Source organism: Amia ocellicauda, chromosome 10, assembly GCF_036373705.1.
Source record: "Amia ocellicauda isolate fAmiCal2 chromosome 10, fAmiCal2.hap1, whole genome shotgun sequence".
In the NCBI taxonomy this organism is placed as follows: Eukaryota; Metazoa; Chordata; class Actinopteri; order Amiiformes; family Amiidae; genus Amia; species Amia ocellicauda.
The window spans coordinates 35,461,387-35,483,403 of record NC_089859.1 but is presented as its reverse complement, the minus strand read 5'-3'; the positions used below and the strand labels follow the sequence as shown (position 1 = coordinate 35,483,403).

The 22,017-nt window shown below is 36.7% G+C and overlaps 1 protein-coding gene across 2 annotated transcripts; it reads left to right on the top strand.

Annotated features, from left to right (window-relative positions):
- Positions 1 to 794: 794 nt before the first annotated feature.
- Positions 795 to 21,163, top strand: LOC136760557 (protein lifeguard 1). Of its 2 annotated transcripts, XM_066716005.1 has the most exons (8): positions 795 to 955; positions 8,080 to 8,163; positions 11,345 to 11,736; positions 14,903 to 15,018; positions 16,260 to 16,460; positions 16,988 to 17,116; positions 17,435 to 17,578; positions 18,558 to 21,163. In XM_066716005.1, the coding sequence occupies exons 3-8, from the start codon at positions 11,376 to 11,378 to the stop codon at positions 18,708 to 18,710; spliced, it is 1,104 nt and encodes a 367-aa protein (XP_066572102.1). In that variant the 5' UTR covers positions 795 to 955; positions 8,080 to 8,163; positions 11,345 to 11,375; the 3' UTR covers positions 18,711 to 21,163. The 2 variants fall into 2 exon arrangements, with proteins under 2 accessions (XP_066572102.1, XP_066572101.1); XM_066716004.1 differs by lacking the exon at positions 8,080 to 8,163.
- The last annotated feature ends 854 nt before the right edge of the window (positions 21,164 to 22,017 follow it).

Here is a 22,017-nt window from a genome sequence, read left to right as displayed (position 1 = left end):
AACATGCAGTCTAGGTGTGTGTGTTATTGAAGCCCATTCCCATCACAGTATCTGTATGAGACTGTGTACACAGGGAGGGTTTCTGAAACATTTGACAAGCATAGGCCACATAATTTGCATAATGAAGTTCATATCTAGTGACTGACTGGGTTGTGGAAGAGTTTTGATGTTTTGTTAGACTGTCATGGAACTGAATTTGGCCTGAAACATCAAGAGGCTATGTCTAAGGTTGCCTGTGCTAAGAGGACAGTGTTTCTGAGGGGACCCTATCTCATATTACCTCTGCAACTTATAGATGGTGACTGAAAGTGTTCATCTCTCATCTATGTTCTGGACAATTACTAGATGTGAAACTGCATAAAGCTCATGGGGGCTCCTGCCCTGAAAAGGTTATATCTTATAATCTTCATTTTTGTCAGCTCATCCTGTTGCTGCATTGGGCTTAATGAGTTTTCTGTAAATAACTATATATATTGCTATAATGCTATAATGGCATTTTATGATTTAATGATTAATTTAATTATATAATTAAATTAATCATTAAATCATAAAATGCCATTATAACATTATTATTAGTCTAGTAGTGATATAGGATTATTGTTATTGTTTTGTGAAACATATATAGGTTAGGTTTATTAGGAATATATATTTTTTTAAATAAAAATAATTGTTACTTATGTAATCATTACAGCAGTTGCAGGGCACCCTGATGAAACGGAAAATGACCAAACTGCAACAATCAGCCTTGAGTGAGTGTCCCCCTTAATGTCATATGATGAGGGCGTGAGATGACGTCACCGTGCGCCAGGCACGACACGGTAGAGCTGTGTGTGAGGAGGAGGACGAGTCCGGCCCGAGGAAAAGCGAAACGGAAACATATTCTACCAAACAGAGGATTTTAAGTCTGGGATTATCAAGGGCTGCAGATCCACACTAATAAACGCACAAGAACAAGGTCAGACATTGTATTTTTCTATGTGCAAGATAATGTAGTTACTGCAATGACATTAATAATATTAATAATATAATGGGATATGCCATTATGAAAACTCTGCTGGACGTCGATAAACATATTGAGATAATCCGATTCAAGACATGATATGTGTGATGTGAAATAATGTCAGCCTAGTGCAGTGTAAATAGATAAACACGGGTGTGTATTCGGTTGAGGCCGATACAGTTCAGTGAATTGAAACACCACAGACCCAGCCCAATGTATATTGGGGTTAAAGTACGTAATCTAATGCAACTGGCATACAAAAGTGATATTTTAAAAATGTTATATAAAACACTTTTTTTTTTTGTCAGTTGATTTGAATAAATGAATAATATAGCGTAGACGTATGGTGTCAGTTGGGAATATATCGTGTTTTTTCAGTCAGTACCGTCTCATCTAATTATTTTCTGGCAGTAACTCGGACCATGTAGTAAGTATTGTTTTTTGTATGGTTACATAGATCCACACATAAACTAAGAGAACAAGCCGCAGTTTGATATTTTGACATATAACCACAGATCACATCCTACAGGGCAATATTCGCTTTAATTAATTTAAAAAAAATACGTTTTTGGTGACTTATCATAATAACAAAGTGGCGTCGTAACTGCAGGTGTCTGTGTAAACCATTCATACTGACAGGCTTTTCCATGCATAGATCGGGTTGATCATACAGCTTGTAAATAAGAAATAAAGTAAAACCGCTTGTGTTGAGTTCATTAATACTGTCGATAGATTACAATTTTTTTTCTAAATATTAATAATGTCGCGATTTCACGTCTAGCCTTAGAAGTGCGAATTCGCCATAAAAGTGCAATGTCGGCCAACCCAGTAATCTATATTTCAGTTTTGTAATCTAAAACCATTTAATCTGGTTGCGTGTTGTCCAGCGGCCTTTGCCTAGGGGGCTGTACATGTATTTTTGTCTGTGTAAGCAGAGAAGAAAATGAAGTAATGATGTAGACTACTTAATGTAGTTATTTTTTTATTATTTGCCTAGTCACCGGAAAAAAACAAAAAACACTTGGCTTGTTATCGCGTTTGCCTAATGTTTATGAATGAATTACTTGTGACTGAGATGTATATGACATGAATAGCTGCCTGTGCGCTCTGCATTGTGTGTAATGTTTCCCTAAAAGCATATTTTTGGAGGTTTAAATATGTGATAAGGTACGCTATGCGTATTGTAAAAATATAAACGAAATCGTGGGTTGCTGGGGGATAAAGTGTTGCTTCCATTCTATCACAGCTTTAATTCAGCAATTATTGAAAGAGAGTCATTTCTTGAGGGTGTTTCCTGTAGCAATGTTTAATATGGTAGAGTCCACGGAAAGGGGTTTAAATAATTATTTGGAAATAATAGTGGCCTAAATAAAAGAGCATTTAAAGAGTTATATAGGCGAGCTGTGATGACAAGAAGTTGAGGACAGCAAGATCTAATTGCAAGATTATTAAAATTTAATTAAATATTTAATACATTTTCATTGTAATAGGACAGATTGATTAAAATACAGAATAGAGATCCAGGACTGAGCAATTCAGTAAGTTTAATTATTTGGCTATATTTATGGAATTGTGTGCTACCCAAGTCTTTTGTGGAAAATATTTGCCATATATTCTGGACCTGAAGTAAAAGATGTCAAAGAGTTTACGTGGTAGTAGAAAGTGAGTAATTATGAAACTGAAAGACATGTCCAGATGTCATCAAGTTGCTATAAAATACATATAGGCCTAAAGCACAATTATGTTTCACATTTGGTCAATTAATTATTAGTACATGTTTGATGCCTATTGATGTTTTTTGGCAGCTTCCCTAATAATACTGTCACTTTTTACAATTTCTTAAGATTTTGTTTCAGTTTAGATTTCTAACTAGCTACTGCCCTGTGCTGCTTGCCATTGAAGTGCTTCAGATAACATCCACAAGTTAATGATCAAGGGAGAAAAACTACCAGATGCAGAGGATGAAAATAACAATGAAATAAACAGACGATGGACAATGTAAGGACAAAAGAAAAAAGTTGTAGCATCACTAATGAGGATAGGAAAGTACAGGAGGAATGGAGGAGCCTGTTTGTAGTTATCAAGTGTGATGGGCAGCCTTTCTGTTTGCTCTGCAGTAAAATCGTTGGTGTCTGCAAAACATACAATGTAAAAAGACATTTCGATACAACTCACAAGGATTTTGACCAGAACTACCACTGAAATTAAGAGACTGGTCTCTCAAGGTAAGTAGGCTAACCTTGAGAACTGATGATTGCTGAGCGAAAAAGCCAAGTGAGCTAGTCTACGTCTCCCAGGCTGTAATGCTAGCCACATATAAATTGGCTACTAGCAAAACACGGCAAGCCATTCAGTGACGGTGAACTAGTTAAGAAGCGCTTTCTCAAAGCACATTGCTGAAATCTTTAAAGAGACAATGAGAATGAGATCATTAAAATAATACAGAGTTTACAGTTGAGCAATGATAGTTACACATCAGATTTTAGAAATGTTCAAGAACCTGATGACACAGCTGAAAGCTACATAAGCTGCCTCTGAGTTTAGAAACGGATGAACCTGACATGACACAGATGTTGCCCAATTTTGACATGAACGTCACCATGGATGATGTCAGTACATCCTCGTCTTTGCAGGCTTCACTAATTGCTCTGGTGTCTTCAGCCTTAGTTCGATCGTGGAGTGATTTTTGTGACGGTAACTCCTCTAATTTCAAAAGTCTCAGAATTCACGCATCAGACCCAAATGCAAAGTTGGGCAACATCTCCTATGTCAGTGGCCCCAGCAATGACTGATAGCACAAATGACATTGCATCGTACACCAGCAAACCTTGTGCAGCCAATTAGCTGATGGATACTTAACAAGAGTAATGCATACTGTTGTGGATGTGGTTAACTTTATTCGAACACAGCCACTACTTCATCACCAATTTATGATATTTTTGGATTAAGTGAATGCTGCCTAAGGGGATGTCACTCTGCATGGTCAAGTGAGGTGGTTAAGCTTGGGCAAGGTCCTTGAACAGTGTCTGCAACGATTAAGGCCATGCAGAATTGCTTATTTTCTTTTAATCTTTTTAATTTTGATGTTCTCCTTTTACAAGCTCTCCATCATGTCTACCAACAGACTTGAGCATTGCCTCCTTTCATGTTTCCTTATATTCTATGTTAATCCTTAAATGTTATAATTTGAGAATTTGAATACTGTATGATACAGTGAGGGGAAAAAAGTATTTGATCCCCTGCTGATTTTGTAAGTTTGTCCACTGACATAGAAATGATCAGTCTATAATTTTAATGGTAGGTGTATTTTAACAGTGAGAGACAGAATAACAACAATAAAATCCCAAAAAACGCATTTCAAAAAAGTTATAAATTGATTTGCATGTTAATGAGGGAAATAAGTATTTGATCCCCTATCAATCAGCAGGAGTTCTGGCTCCCAGGTGTCTTTTATACAGGTAACGAGCTGAGATTAGGAGCAGTCTCTTAAAGGGAGTGCTCCTAATCTCAGCTCGTTACCTGTATAAAAGACACCTGTCCACAGAAGCAATCAATCAATCAGATTCCAAACTCTCCACCATGGTCAAGACCAAAGAGCTGTCCAAGGATGTCAGGGACAAGATTGTAGACCTACACAAGGCTGGAAGACCATCGCCAAGCATCTTGGTGAGAAGGTGACAACAGTTGGTCCGATTATTGGCAAATGGAAGAAACACAAAATAACTGTCAGTCTCCCTCGGTCTGGAGTGCTCCATGCAAGATCTCACCTCGTGGAGTTTCAATGATCATGAGAACGGTGAGGAATCAGCCCAGAACTACATGGGAGGATCTTGTTAATGATCTCAAGGCAGCTGGGACCATAGTCACCAAGAAAACAATTGGTAACACACTACGCCATGAAGGACTGAAATCCTGCAGCGCCCGCAAGGCCCCCCTGCTCAAGAAAGCACATGTACAGGCCCGTCTGAAGTTTGCCAATGAACATCTGAATGATTCAGAGGAGAACTGGGTGAAAGTGTTGTGGTCAGATGAGACCAAAATCGAGCTCTTTGGCATCAACTCAACTCGCCGTGTTTGGAGGAGGAGGAATGCTGCCTATGACCCCAAGAACACCATCCCCACCGTCAAACATGGAGGTGGAAACATTATGCTTTGGGGGTGTTTTTCTGCTAAGGGGACAGGACAACTGCACCGCATCAAAGGGACGATGGACGGGGCCATGTACCGTCAAATCTTGGGTGAGAACATCCTTCCCTCAGCCAGGGCATTGAAAATGGGTCTTGGATGGGTATTCCAGCATGACAATGACCCAAAACACACAGCCAAGGCAACAAAGGAGTGGCTCAAGAAGAAGCACATTAAGGTCCTGGAGTGGCCTAGCCAGTCTCCAGACCTTAATCCCATAGAAAATCTGTGGAGGGAGCTGAAGGTTCGAGTTGCCAAACGTCAGCCTCGAAACCTTAATGACTTGGAGAGGATCTGCAAAGAGGAGTGGGACAAAATCCCTCCTGAGATGTGTGCAAACCTGGTGGCCAACTACAAGAAACATCTGACCTCTGTGATTGCCAACAAGGGTTTTGCCACCAAGTACTAAGTCGAAGGGGTCAAATCCTTATTTCCCTCATTAACATGCAAATCAATTTATAACTTTTTTGAAATGCGTTTTTCTGGATTTTTTTGTTGTTATTCTGTCTCTCACTGTTAAAATACACCTACCATTAAAATTATATACTGATAATTTCTTTGTCAGTGGGCATATATACAAAATCAGCAGGGGATCAAATACTTTTTTCCCCCACTGTACATGCTGTAATAAACCTTACACATTAAATGTTGCTTTAATTACATTTGTAGTAATGTAGTAGTAATTTCTCTACTGTTTAAAATACCAGCTACCAGTAAATATTAATATTTCATTGTCATTTGATATTTCAGGTTATTGCACTGATATTTACCAAAGATAAATATAATAATTTGTTTGATCTGCAAATATTAATTTTCTCTTTCAAACCATCAACCTTGTAATATGGAGGTGAGAACAAATTTGTGCTGCTTTCTGACATACAAAACATACATTTGTTGTTAATATTATTATTATTATTATTATTATTATTATTATTATTATTAAATAATAATACTAATAATAATACTAGCCTTACTTGGATAAATAGCTGAAAAGATTTTTTAGATTTTTCCACACCAATGATCTGAAATAAATACCATCTTCATATGGCTAATTGCTAATTCCTGTATTTTCTTGAAGCTAAACAATACCTAAATTACCAACACATTATAGACTGACGATAAAGATTTGAATTTTATACTGAAGCAGTGTCAGGATTATAAAATGTTTAAACTGAACTCAGTATATTCTTTATTTTTCCAGGATCCAGTTTCTTGCACTTGATAATACTTTTAACACACTTTTGTTCACCTTGCAGCAAGTTAATATCTTACATCTAATCCATTATTGGACTACTTAAGGGGGAGCAGAAATAGCATCAGACTCCTTATCTCGCTTCATCTCCAATAAGAGGATTTATTTTTCTTTAATGAAAGGGATAACATCTGTGATAATTGACTAGAAGCAGTCTTTGTTTTGGGGAAAACAAGCAGAAATAACAGATAACAGTGCAGGTGGAACAGTACACTGAAAGACTTAATAATAGCCATCAGGGTGGTTGGACTGAGAATCACAGGAATACTAATCAAAAGCTAATTTAAAACAGCACTGAAATGCATAATTGAAGCTTTGACTGCTGGGGGTAATTGTCAGCAGTGTGTTTGGTAAAAATCAGCTAATAGATTAATTTAGGTTGTCTTGAAATTCCTACACTTATTGAAAAGAGCAATATATGAAAGCTGTTTCTTTGCAGTAACTCCATATAGCTTGGCATACAGTAGTTGCCTGTTCCTCTGCAGGATTTAATTGTAGCTTTGTAGTAAGTTGTTAGTTATTGACATTTAATAAATTAAACAAATAATATATTTTGTATTAGTGACATGGCTGTGGATAACATCGTGCACATATATTGATTTTATATTTTATAGCCACAGAAGACTAAATTGAGGTAGCTACCATTTACAATCCCTGGTGTAAATTACCTGTGTTTATGGAATCATTATTATCTTGCAACCTATAGCCTAGATAGAATGCAGGTTTTTGGAGCAGCAGAAAGAGCAAGTGAACAGGTGTTTTTAATCTGTGGTCCATGACGTATTAATCCACCCGCTCAGTATGTCAGAGCCAAATACCTAATGTCCTACTTTAATGAAAACTACGGCAGTTGCACAATCAGTCAGGGATTTAATGGAGATCATGTGATTTCAGTGTTAACCATGCTGACAGATGCACCCCATTTGTGGTACTTAATTTGGAGTTACCAGATAGCCTGCAGTTAAGATTTTAATTGTGCATACTGATTACTGTTTGTGGTAGTAACTTCTTTATTTGTCCTTCAGTTGTCCTTTATTTTACCAGGAATGTTTTATTTTGACTAACTTCTTTCACAAGTCAGACCTACCAAGAAAGGTAACAGCCAATAAAAATAAAAATACATATTATTGTTATTATTTATTAGCAGACACCCATGCAGTATTCATATGCAAAACAAGTAAACAAAGCCGGCAAAGCAGAACAATAATAGACTACTTAAAACATGCAAGTCTCTTGGTCACTAAATCATGCAGCTTGCGGTGAATATCATGTAAAAAATGATGTAAACACATAATGATGTAAACACATAATTATTCAAGACAAAATTGCACTACTACTGTGGTCATTCAAACATCCTTTCTCTGCAAAATAGTTTCAGAAAATAGTTTCCACTCCTTACATGTTCACCCCACCACTGCTTATTAATTTAGTTATTTAATAAACCAACACGTATGTTGCTAACTGCAGTTGACAACCACTCATTCAAAAGTAAAGTACAATGATTCTTAGATTTCAAACCCACTTACAGCTTTTTATAGTTTAAAAAGTTAGAAATTAATTAAGAAGTAGCTAACTGAAACATTAGGCTCGTTTACACTGCCATTTCTGATCCGGATCAAATGCATTTTTTACATTTGAACAGGCTCAGTGATGTCACGTCTACACTGACATTTGATCAGGATCAACTTTCAGCCACCACAGGGGGTATTCGCATGCACATTAGCACGTAAGTCCAAACTTTATGCATATATTAAATTAATTTATAACGCAGAGGTATAAACTGTAATTTTCTCATTACAAATTCATCTAACAAATAAAACCAATTTACTTGCATATTTGTTTTGCAACTGAAGAATTCAAAATAAAAATACAATTTTTATATACACTCACCTAAAGGATTATTAGGAACACCTGTTCAATTTCTCATTAATGCAATTATCTAACCAACCAATCACATGGCAGTTGCTTCAATGCATTTAGGGGTGTGGTCCTGGTCAAGACAATCTCCTGAACTCCAAACTGAATGTCTGAATGGGAAAGAAAGGTGATTTAAGCAATTTTGAGCGTGGCATGGTTGTTGGTGCCAGACGGGCCGGTCTGAGTATTTCACAATCTGCTCAGTTACTGGGATTTTCACGCACAACCATTTCTAGGGTTTACAAAGAATGGTGTGAAAAGGGAAAAACATCCAGTATGCGGCAGTCCTGTGGGCGAAAATGCCTTGTTGATGCTAGAGGTCTAGAGGAGAAGAGCAACTTTGACTGAAATAACCACTCGTTACAACCGAGGTATGCAGCAAAGCATTTGTGAAGCCACAACACGTACAACCTTGAGGCGGATGGGCTACAACAGCAGAAGACCCCACCGGGTACCACTCATCTCCACTACAAATAGGAAAAAGAGGCTACAATTTGCACAAGCTCACCAAAATTGGACAGTTGAAGACTGGAAAAATGTTGCCTGGTCTGATGAGTCTCGATTTCTGTTGAGACATTCAGATGGTAGAGTCAGAATTTGGCGTAAACAGAATGAGAACATGGATCCATCATGCCTTGTTACCACTGTGCAGGCTGGTGGTGGTGGTGTAATGGTGTGGGGGATGTTTTCTTGGCACACTTTAGGCCCCTTAGTGCCAATTGGGCATCGTTTAAATGCCACGGCCTACCTGAGCATTGTTTCTGACCATGTCCATCCCTTTATGACCACCATGTACCCATCCTCTGATGGCTACTTCCAGCAGGATAATGCACCATGTCACAAAGGTCGAATCATTTCAAATTGGTTTCTTGAACATGACAATGAGTTCACTGTACTAAACTGGCCCCCACAGTCACCAGATCTCAACCCAATAGAGCATCTTTGCTTCGTGCCCTGGATGTGCATCCCACAAATCTCCATCAACTGCAAGATGCTATCCTATCAATATGGGCCAACATTTCTAAAGAATGCTTTCAGCACCTTGTTGAATCAATGCCACGTAGAATTAAGGCAGTTCTGAAGGCGAAATGGGGTCAAACACAGTATTAGTATGGTGTTCCTAATAATCTTTTAGGTGAGTGTGTATATATATATATATAAAATGTGTGTGTATGTATGTATGTGTGTGTATATATGTGTGTATATATATATATATATATATATATATATATATATATAGCTAACATAAATTAGCAAGCCATTTAGTGTTCATTTTAATAATAGTTGGAAGTAGGGAATTGTTCTCTTATCTGCTCCATCTGCAGTGCATGCTGGTCGAGTTCCCACACTGCCTGTATCAAATGCTTTGATCTGGACCTGTACCATCTCCCTGAGAGGTGCATTTGATCCGTATCAGAAATGGCAGTGTAAACCCAAAAATGCTTGTTCACAGGTCTTAATTTTATGCCACCTTGTGATTAGAATGTAAGGAACTGGAATGCCTTCAAATTGTGTGCAAAATGCATTTTTTTTTGTAGGTTAATGGACCATGGATACTTTTATCCCTTTAATTTAGTCAAATCCTTTTTTCCACTACTTATTTTCTCTTTCTCTGGTTCGGCTTAATTCTGTGGGGTGCAGCAATTAACATCTGTGTCAAAAGATTCAGTACTGGGAGACTTGGCATAGATGTCAGGCAAAGCTGCAGTCTGCTTCCAAGAGGCTGGCTGTTTTCTACTCTCTAGTGTGGCTTTTGGTCTCTTTTAACATTGTCAACCTGCTGAGATTAAACTCTTCGATTTGCTGTTGCTGCTTAGATTTTTTTTTCTTACAAGATGACCTAAGATGTAAATCAGACAGTGAGTGATGCAGAATCTTGACCAACCAGTACTGTTACATTCTCCAAAATCCATGATGAATCAAAATGTGTGTTTTACTGTCAATGGCCCTGTTTGTTGAATATGATTTTGTGTGGTAAGAGTTTAGTTTTGTTTAGTTTGCCTAACTGAAATATTTACCAACCATTTCTCTGGGTTTGCCAGCAACCATATGAGACGCATTGAAACAAATGTCAGTTAAGTTAATTCTGGATTGTCGGCAATTATTTTCTCCTGCTACCATACAAGAGCTCTCTAACTCCAGGTCTTCGTTAATTTATTGATTTGTGTTTTTCATTTATAAATGTAACATAGCCATGGTGTTTCAAATATACTTTCTTAAATCTATGTACAGTTAAATGCTCTTAAGCAATATGGAAAAAAATACTGTACAGTGATATCCTGAAGGAGAAGAAGTTTTCAGTCTATCTGTGAATGTTGCCAGCCCTTATTTACATTAATGTACTGGAACTGGAACTGGAAAATACATTGTGATTATTGGGGTATATCCTCATGCAATGGGGGTTCTTTGCACAGTTAATGGTGATGCTACATTAAACACTATAGAGAACATAAGTATGCCTTCTGAATGTTAATGGTCTGAAGAAAGCAAATGAGAAATACAGCTACAGGGTGAAGAAAATAGGGTGCTTTCATTTCTAGCCTTACAAATATCTCAAATTTGCGTTTGTTGAATTAATATGTACATAAAGGGAATTTTCAGTTATTAGGACCAGTGTGTTCCCTGTGCTTTACTTTACTGTAGTCAGTGGTAACTAATCCTTTCTATATCTAGAGGAATTCAGTAGTATAGGTGGATACACAGCAATATCAGTCCTTGAAACCTATTGCAGTTCTAGTCTATTCCACCTGTGCTTTATTTATAGTTATCAAGTAAGTAGTACTACTTAAAATAAACCAGTTTAATTTAATGTCACAACTTAAAAGTTGCCTCACAAATTTAATGACATGCGGGTCTCATACACTATTGGATTGAGTGCCCCTGAATAGTAGGTAGAAAGAAATGTATTTGTTTGTTTTGCACATTTTCTGAAATTAAACTAATGCATACATTTAATCATCTAAAATCTTGTCTCTTTTTCCTGCTTACAGGTACTTCAAAGGATAACAAACATCCAGAAAGATGTCTCATGAAAAAGGCTTTATGGTTCCGGGTGAAAGCAATCCCTTGCATAACTCGGTCTATGGCCCCCAGAATCCAGCTGGGTTTGGGATGCCACCTCCCAATTTTGGCCAAAACCCCCCTGCATACGGTGGACCCGCAATGACTTATGGTGGCCCCCCTTACCCTCCCGATAATTTAGGACCGCCTGCCTATCCACAAGGAGCCCCTGGATTTGGACAGCCAACCTATCCTGTCCAGCAGCACCCATTCCCACAGATGCCTTTTCCACAGATGCCCTATCCCCAGGGTCCCTACCAGCAAGCACCCCAACAGCCCAGCTTCCAGCCCCAGATGCCTCCTCACACTGATGACCCATCTGGTGAGTGACAGGAATGCACTGAGGTTCTATGACTGACTCATGCTTTCTGGTTATGATTCTTTGTATTTAGGTAGTCCATCCCACTGGATCGTAGCATGGTTCAGCCATTTTGCCCCAGCATCTCACACCACAGTAGGGGGAAAAGTGAGGTGTTCTGATATGAAACCTACTGTATGCTAGTATTTGTACTAAATCAATTTAGCACACTTCAGTTTATTTAAGTTACTCCATACTAAATATAGGCACATAGTCTCATGATCTGTTTTGGCTGTGTCATATTGGCTACCTTTATTATTGATATCATGGTTTACGGATTATTTCCAGTCACAAAACAATTACATGCTTCAGCAGATTTTTTTAATTGTCGATTTCAGAAACACATTTAGAACATAAAGTTTACAAACAAGAGGAGGCCATTCGACCCATCATGCTTGTTTAGTGTGATCCAAGGATCCTATCCAGTCTATTTTTGAATGTTCCCAAATTTTCAGCTTCAACCACATTGCTTTGAGCCTGTGTGTTTTTCTTATGTGTAGCACCTCAAAGATGAATGTAGGGATCTTAAACCATGCAGGGATTTAAGTTATTACTTTATAACAGAAGGATTGAGAAACTAGGGTCTGAGACTTTTAGTGATGGTATTTTATTACGACTGATGTATCTGCTGTGATTTTGCCAAGTCTTAAGACAAGACTAAGGGCTAGATGTACTAAGAAAGGCCAGTCACAGCACAAAAATTCTGCAAGTAACATCTTTGTGGAGTTGCAAAATAAACAAAACAATTCTATGTACTAAGAGAAAAAGTTAATGAAGACAAAATATTGATTGAAATATATTTAATTACAAGTTTGTGTCAGAAGCTTTGCAACATTTAAAGAAATAAATTGCCACTCCTTCATGTAGGTGAAGTTGGGTCAGTACCGGTATCAGTATCCACAATAAAGGGTTCAGAAATTCTCAGCAGACACTTGTCAAAATGTAATGTGTACTACAAAAAAATGAATACAGGTTAATGCAGAGTTCTCTGCTCACATGACGTGGAATAGATGTATAAAAGGTTGCAGTTTCACCACCGCAGGGATTGTTTCACTGGCTGGCAGGCTCCAGGTCATCTTTTCGATCATCCATTAACTCAATAATTGTGTGGCTGGCGAGACTGTACCTTTTCCTGATATGTTCTTTTGATTTGGTAAGGTTACCGTGTTTTTCCCAAATTCCCTTTGAAAGCATTGCTGATTTCGGCTGTTTAAAACATGCTTTTCACAGTTCTTAACAACCTGACACAATTGTAAGTGTTGCTGAGTCTGGCAGCATTAGTACATCTCATTAAAAAAAAATATAGTTCACCTCATTTGCACAATCTCTATCCCATTTTTGCGGCTTTGTGCAGAAACGGACAGAATACAGGAATCGCGAAGACACATTTATTTCTGCAAAACAGTTAAACAATGCAAAAGTCATTGTACTAGTTTGGTGTGTGCCACCTGACATTTCAGACTCATTTGTGAAAGGTTTACAACTCTTAAAACATGCACAATCCTTTATTATATCTAGCCCTATATCAGGGATGGTGAACCTGTTTTGAATGGAGTGCCCAAAGTCTGGTTTGTATACTTTGTGCCAAAGGGTGCCAATGATAAATTAGGGATATTAAAGTTTATACAGGGGTTAAACGGCAATTTTAACCAATATTTGTATTTATTTTGTTGTTGTAATTAAGTTATTAAGCAAACATGCCAACAAAACAAAACAATACAAACAAATCTAAAAACTATGGATAGATAGAACCATCCCACCCACCCACCACCTGCATCCACTGCCAACCTCCCCCCACCTTGAACCTACCCCCTTATCTCTCTGTAGTCTGGAGAGCAAGTGCAGCTCCAGTTTGCTAATATTTATTCCCTTTTGCTCACATATTATTGTCAATTTACATATATAAAAAGCAATAGTAATAGCACTTCACCTATCTCGATCATTTTTGGAATATTTCCCTTTTTATTTTGCATAATGAGAATCTTTAATCCACATTCAAATTAAATCGATCAGTGTTAATTGTATATAGTGGAACAGCATGCCAAAGCATTTCACAACATTAAACAGAGAATAAGTGCATCATTCAATTAATATACAATTTAAATGTTGCAGTATTGCTACAGTGCAGTAAAATGCATGAATCACATTTCATCACATATTAAGTTTGAGGATTATAATGCTAGCCCCATTAAAATCACAATCTACCCCCAAAACAAATTCCCACAGAATATCCCATTGCTCTGCCGTTACATACAAGCAGAAGTTTGTTCATTTGGCTGCATTAGTAACCCTTCCATATTGTTTATTGTTTTGTGTTTTGTTTTCATTACCATTACCGCCTTTGTTTTTTTCATTTACTTAATATCTACTGCTTTTACATTTTGTAAAATAACTAAAACTGATAGATTAATATACATTGTGTGGCACTTGTTTTAAGAAAAAAATAAGTGGTATCAATCTATCGTCATAAATTATTTTTGAGAATTTACAGCTTTCTCTTGCCAACTTCATGAAGCTTTTAAATTGTCGAAGTGTTAAATATGAATGCTTGTGGCCATTTCTCCATTTGATACAGGAGATCACGTTAAACAAAATGCTTTTCCCCCGTGTGTTCAACAAACGCATCCATTGCTGACCACAATTAATCACAGGACAGATTTACAGTTCCTGTCATCTTCCTCCTGCTCCCAGAGTGCCGCACAGCAGCATAAACAGTCATCATAACATTAACATCTCATTTGTGGATCTGCGCAGCTCCACCAATGGGAGCAGAGGATTTCTGCTTAACTGCGATAATCTGCGCACAAGAACCTGACCTACAACATGAATATTCAGAAGATAACATGAGCGCTGCTCAATTACTTGGGGGCGGTACCGTCAAGGCCAAATATTCTGACTGGTTTTCTAAAGTGTCAGTCAGTTTAGACAATTGAGGGGTGGGCTGGCAAAAAAAAAAAAAAAACTTGGCATGCCAACCTATGCATGCCACTCTGGGCACGAGTGCTAGAGGTTTGCCATCACTGACCTATATGGTACCCTTAGCCACAGATACAGCAAGTTGCTATTTCAGGTGCAACATAAACATTAAAGAGTTCTCTTACTCATAATATGAATATTTGTTTGTTTACAGTTCCGCTGAACAGCCCTGGTTACCATGGAGATGTGCCACCATCTTACTATGACAATGAGGATTTCACTACCTCAGGCTTTGAGAACAAGTCCATCCGTCAGGCATTTATACGCAAGGTGAGTGAGTGAGGGACTTGTCACACTTCACTGTCTGTTTTCTTTGAGCCTGGTTCTGGGAACCAGGCTGAGGTAATTGAACTCAATTGAAATCGATCTAGGCAAACAGATTGATGCCCCATTCCATTCAACAGCTACTGAAAACATAGCGTTTAAGGGGCCTTGTGCCACTTAGCTTGACCAGAGTAAAATGAGATCCTACCAATGGGTAACAAATTGTTTTATTTTGTATTAATGTTTCAATGCAGAGATGCACACTTCTGGTGCTGGTAGACTTAATTGTATTCACATTTACATTCATGAGTGAGTTCTTAAGTACTAGTTTCACCAGTTTGTCTTCACTGGAGCAATTTAACAAGTCATTAAAGGTTAGCTTAGCAGTATTTCCTTACAAAAACAATACGAGTGCTAATAACACTTGAGCTCAACAAGAAAAAGTTCAAAACTTGTTCACCCCTTCAGACCTGAATTATGTTCCAATATTTTGAAAAGTGTAACAATGGCTTTTTCTTATCTTTATTGCAACCAAAAATGTTTTTTATAAAAACTCTTTACTTGTTAAACTTTTTGTCCATTTGAATGGACATTGGGTTCAAACAATACCAATATAATATGATAGCATCATATATAGCACTATAGTTACAGTACAGTGTGAGGTTGTTAGACTGCACTATATTTACTTTACAGTGTTGATGTATTGTGAGAACATTAGACTGCACTATAGTTACAATACAGTGTGAGGTCATTAGACTGCACTATAGTTACTGTACAGTGTGAGGTCATCCAACTGCACTATAGTTACTGTACAGTATTGATGTATTGTAATGTAATTAGACTGCACTATAGTTACTGTACAGTGTGAGGTCATTAGACTGCACTATAGTTTTGGTACACTGCGAGGTTATTTTATTCCTTATTATATTTCATGGTTATTTTATTTTTATTTATTTTATTTTATAGTTATTTTCAACAAATTGTATTGTTCTGATGTACTGTTTTTATAGTAGTAAGGTAATTAATCAGTACTGGAGAGCTGAGTGCATTAACAAGGTTTCCGACCTACTATCCATTGTAATGGACGGCAATATTTGAAATAATCCTGTATAAAGACTTGCAATCAAACATCTGATATTAAAGTTTAATTAATATGTTCAATTTTTAAATATTTTATTAAAACAATTAAATCTCATATGTCTCAAATGTCATATATGAAATTGACTCTAATGTTTGGTGTGTTTCAGGTGTTCATGGTGTTGACCGTGCAGCTTACGGTGACTTTTGCATTTGTGACAGTGTTCACGTTTGTGACAGAAGCCAAGCTGTTTGTGCGAAAGCACCCCTGGACTTACTACGTGTCCTATGCAATCTTCTGTGTTTCTCTCATTGCGTTGAGCTGCTGTGGGGAATTCAGACGCAAACATCCATGGAATCTTGTTGCCCTGGTAAGTTTCATATTGTCTCATCTTGACAGAAAATCTTGACTGAAAATGCCATTCAGGCTGTGAATTAAATACGTTTTATAGAATGTTTGCACTGTTAAAATGAAAAAAAGAAAAGAAATGTAAAATATATATAACATTTTATTTTTTATTTTAACTTTTGTTTTGCTGTTGATGTCCTTTAGCATTCTACCAGGTTTATTATAGCAATTAAGAAATCCGCCGATGTCTCAGCTATAGCATCTGAAAGGAATTTAAATTATCATAATTTATAACTTATAAGTCAAACACTAACATGGCCATTTTTAATGATGTTCATATTTATAAGGGTCAGCATAAAGAGTAATAACTCTCAACCTATGGCTACTGCCTCAGAGATGACCTTTCAATTATGATAATTTTAATTCCCTTTATTAATAACATCTTAGCTTAGTGTTAGAGAATATAATAAACCTGAAAAGCCAAATGTTTATAATTGGAGCACCATTGTTTTCCACTATTGTGCATGTAATGTTTTCAATGTCTTGCAGTCCATCCTGACCATGAGCCTGTCCTATATGGTGGGAATGATAGCCAGTTTTTACGACACAGACTCTGTTGTCATGGCAGTGGGGATCACTGCAGTGGTCTGCTTCACTGTGGTCCTCTTCTCCCTGCAGGTGTGTGCTCTCTCTGAATTCAGCCTATTGGTAGTTAAACTTGGGTACAGCAGAAACTGAAGTCAAGCTTAAAACTCCAGTCTCAAGTTAAGGCAAAAGGTCCTGTTTGCTAAAATATTTTCTGATTCTAGCCCTGGCATTTAAATCATTTGTCTTTGGGACGAGAGATTAAAACTGACTTACTAATTGTTAACCATTTCTGTAGTTCATACTACAGGTTTGAATTTTTTTATATACATGCAGTAATTGTACAATCTAATACATTTATTTTTTGCAAAGACATCTGATGCAATTGAATTTCTTTCCTTTGTCTCGCAGACGAAGTATGACTTCACCTCATGTTTTGGTGTGCTGTTCGTGTGTCTGATTGTGCTGATCCTGTTCTCCATTCTCTGTATCTTCATCCGGAACCGCATCCTACACATTGTCTATGCCTCTCTGGGAGCGCTGCTCTTCACTTGTGTAAGTCCACTGTACCTTGATTTCCCTTTTCTTGTTCTTGCTGTTATTATTACGTTTGAACAGTTTCACCATAACATTATGCAGCATATCTACAGATAAATCAGGAGGAAGTGCTTTCGAAATTGAAAACGGGAGTCGCTCGTTTACACAAAAGGGGTGTGGGAGGTTGGAACAAGTTATCCAGCCTTGTAGGTGTAGCAGGTCCACCCTAGTGTCTAGAAACAGCTAATTTGTTAATATGCAATCCACTAAAAGACAGAGAGGCTTTAGCATTTTACGTATTTAATTATTTGTATATACAAATAATGAATGTGCTAACTTAATTGCATTATTAATTAAAGTGAATTATTATACTCAGGACATAACACCCCATCAAGTTATTTGAGAGAAAATACACTTAATTTATGATGCTCTGTGTTAAATAATGCTGTTCTCACTGCCATCTAGACTGGCCCTCTATGATTTTGCTCATACTGATCTTCAAATGTGCTCTTCAAATTGTGATCAGGAGTGTCATATTCCAGCAGCCTCTTAGCATTATCCCTTGCATTAGACCTAGGAAAGTGGTTAAATTGGTTTCTGTTACATCACTCATTACTGTTATTTAAGTCTTCCCCTTATATTGGCTGTAAAATTAGACTCTGCAACCACAAACATATTGTACTTACTGCTCAGACTTGCTCTTTTCCCTCTCTTGTGGTGGAATGAGATGCTGTTGAACATTAGGACTGTACAGTGTCTTACCACGTTTAGGTTATACCTGTATACTATTCTGATCTTCTCTTATACTTTAATGTTCTTTTTTTTCTTTCTTCATAAATCTCTGTTCTAGAGATTTGAATACCCTTTTAATGCTGTGTACATACAGGAAATTGTATTCTTGAGTTTATAAATCCATGTAAATTGCCTTGGATAAAAGTGTCTTCTAAATAACTTAATAATAATAAAATTAAACTTCTCCTGTTATATTTTGTTGCAGTTCCTGGCTGTGGACACCCAGTTGCTTCTTGGAAACAAACAAATGGCTTTGAGCCCTGAAGAATATGTGTTTGCTGCCCTTAACCTCTACACAGATATCATTAACATTTTCCTTTATGTCCTGGCCATCATTGGGAGGGCTCGAAGGGACTAATTAAAATAAAGGCTTTATTATTTGTTTCCCTCAAATCTAGAGAAGAAATGTATATACACCTTCAAGGTCTCTGTGGATTTGTTTCTGTATGCTCAGTGCTACATTATTTCAGCTTGGTTATTCATTTTCCAGCAGATCTTTGCAAACTGCAAGAAGTTTGACGTATTTTCCAAAATCATTTAAAAAATAATCCAAACACTGGCAGAAAAAACAAAAACAATAAAATAATAAACCGAAGAAGGAAAAGTATCTGATATTAAAGCTGATTATTGATTTATATTTTATGTTGTATTTTTTTTTTTTTTTTTTTTTTTTTTACTTTTTTGGGGGGAGAGTGGTGGTGAGCCAAGGGCCAAACAGGCAAATGCTCAGAAGTAATAGAAATACCATTAATGAACTGCTCAGTGTGAAGTTTATTAGGAGAACAATTAACTACTTTTATGTAAACCTGTGTAACAACTAGTGTTTAAGCATGTGCTGATTTAAATACAAGTAACCTCAGCCCCCCTTTCTTCTGCATAGGAAATCAATATTTATTCATTCTATCACAGATAACTTCCCTTTCAAGATCAGTAACTCTTTTTGCATTGCTAAAATACATGGTGAACTGATAGTAACCAATGCTGAAATTACTGAAGATAATCCCTTTGGCTACCTAATGCCTCCCTCTATTCTTATACTTGCAATGTGAAGTTAACTGTGCATGATGACCTAACACGATATAAGGACACTGCTTAGCCCTATTGTAAATATATGCTATAGAAAATATCCCATTCTGCTGAATGTTACCTGGCATGCTACCATTACGAAAATGGTGTATGTAATTCTTTGCTTGAGGTAGATTTTATTGAATTTACTTATTCTGTCACAATATTGCTGTTCTAGTTGGTTGTTTAATACTCTCTACTACAGAACGTAGTGTGAAATAATATTCCTTACTAGTGTAGTATTCATAGAACACCAAATTGAAGTTCAATATATTTTTTTGTCATCAAAAGCCTTTCTTATTATATAACAGTATTGAAATTTCAATTTCCTCCCATTCTGTTTTTTCTATTTATTTTAGTCCAATCATATATTCTTTGTATATTTAGTGAGTTTGAAATGTTTGTGTTACCTACAGTCATTTAAGGTTAGGAAATATGCGTTCCTCACAATTTTTACCTAATTGTAGGAGGTTGTACAGGAGGCTTCTGACTTCACTGATAAACTTGCAGCTGAAAATGGCAAAACAAAATTGTAAATGAAAAAGGATATATACTACTAACACATTATTATAACTTTTTTTATTGATGTATTTATTGAGCTACAGTGCAACAGACCTCTAGGCTGCTGGAATTTCAGAGACCATAAAATATAGACAAAGGAAAGCTGTGACAGTGCTGTGGCAGTAAGTAACCTCTTTCAGAGTCGTTTTTGATGTCATTTAAATGGGACTGAAGTTTAAATGGGACATCTAGAGGTCTTAAATCAAGATGATTTAACATCTTAAAGGTGAAGGATGAAATTATAATATTGGCCTCTTTGGTTCCTGGAATGTGCAGATCAGGTAAAAAGCAAACTTTTTAAAAAGCAAACATTAAACACAGATCACACCAGTTTACTCTAATCTGTCAAGCTGAACTAATAACTGACAAGTTACTGACAATCTCAAAATCTGTCACTGGTTCTGAACAGCTCTTCTGTGGGTGTTTATTCACAACAGAGAGGTTGGATTGGGAGCTACCTGAGGTTTGAATCCTACAGAGAGCTGATCTGTATTATCTTCCACATATGGACAAGGGGAAAAACCACTTGACCAAAACTGTTATTCATCAACTGCAACAAGATTCATGAAACTGATGAAGTATAAGGAAAGTTGATTTTTGCATTTTGTAATATGTATTGAGTTGCACGCTCTTGTTTTCTTCTGCATGTGTGCATTCTGCATTTTAGCAGGCGATGCATAGGTGCACACCTTTTTGGATTGAAAGGAGAAAAACTTGTAGACCACAAATGTGGTTAACTTGTTTTATTTGTATATCTGAGTCTATATAAAACTTCTAATATAGGTTTTACTTATACAGTAGATGCCTAAGAGTGATGAAGTGTATAGATAAAATATTGCATTGTAGTTCCGTTTGCTCTGTAAAATTGGCATACTTGAAATGGGGTGTGTTCTAATACACTCTGCTGTCTGCTTTCCATTAAATGAGCAAAATAATTACAGATTACCGTTTTTATTTCAGTTTATCATTCAGTTTTGTGTTTTTTGTTATTTCTTGTGTGTATAGTTAAGATTTGTTTTCTGAAATGTATTGATTGGAAATATGATCATTTTAAATCAGTTCTCTCTTGTACTCCCAATACATACAATCAGCCACTACAAAGTTTTGTATTTGGAATAATACTAATCTCTGTGCAGGTTTTAATTTACTTCTTAAATAAATAAAATGGATGGGTGTAACTTGAAACTACTGTTTGTGTCACAATTCATTTAAATGTACCTTTGTGTTTATTTTAATTGAGCCTAAACTGCTCCATGCCCTGTGGTTTTTATTTCCCTTATTAATTCATAGTCTTTAAAATGTACACCAATACTGTACTTGTATTTTGTATGTGCTTATGTAACTATAGTTTACAAATCATTGTCTCCAAGCTTATATATTGATAACTCAATAACCTTTTTGCTTTGTACCTCCAAATGTACAGGACTCATATGTTTGTGTTATAAGAGAAAATACCTCCTTCTCTCTCACACACACACACACACGATAAAGCACAAAAGCAGCCGATATACTGTATTGGACTGTATGAATGACATACCAATGCAACACAACTCAGTTCCACTTGCATTTTTTTGTATTTGACTTTGAACATCTCCCAGTTAAATGCATCAGGGTGCCATTCCTTCTGCTGACTATAACTGTCGGTTGTAATCCAGATTAAATGAATGCCACATATGACGAATCGTGTTCAATTCATACATTGTATTGCTATTTTAATTAAAAATAGATTACATAAAAATTAGCATAAGAAACCAGTTACCTGTTTACAGCAATGGTTAGATGTCACTTTTCTGACTGTTTCAGGTAGTGTGATGTCATTGTGGTTAATCCAATACGTTTCTGGTTAAAGTTAATCAATGCTGAAGAAACTTGTTAATGCCTCATTGTGTACAAAAAAAAGGGACCCATAATATCGATTACACAAATTTGGGGAAAACTATATTGGCGAAGCATGGAGCTGCAGGTTAGCTATGAGTTGCTGAAGAGAGAGAATGACAAGTTGCAAAGTGAAAAACAGGATTTGAAGGTTGTTGTAGAGG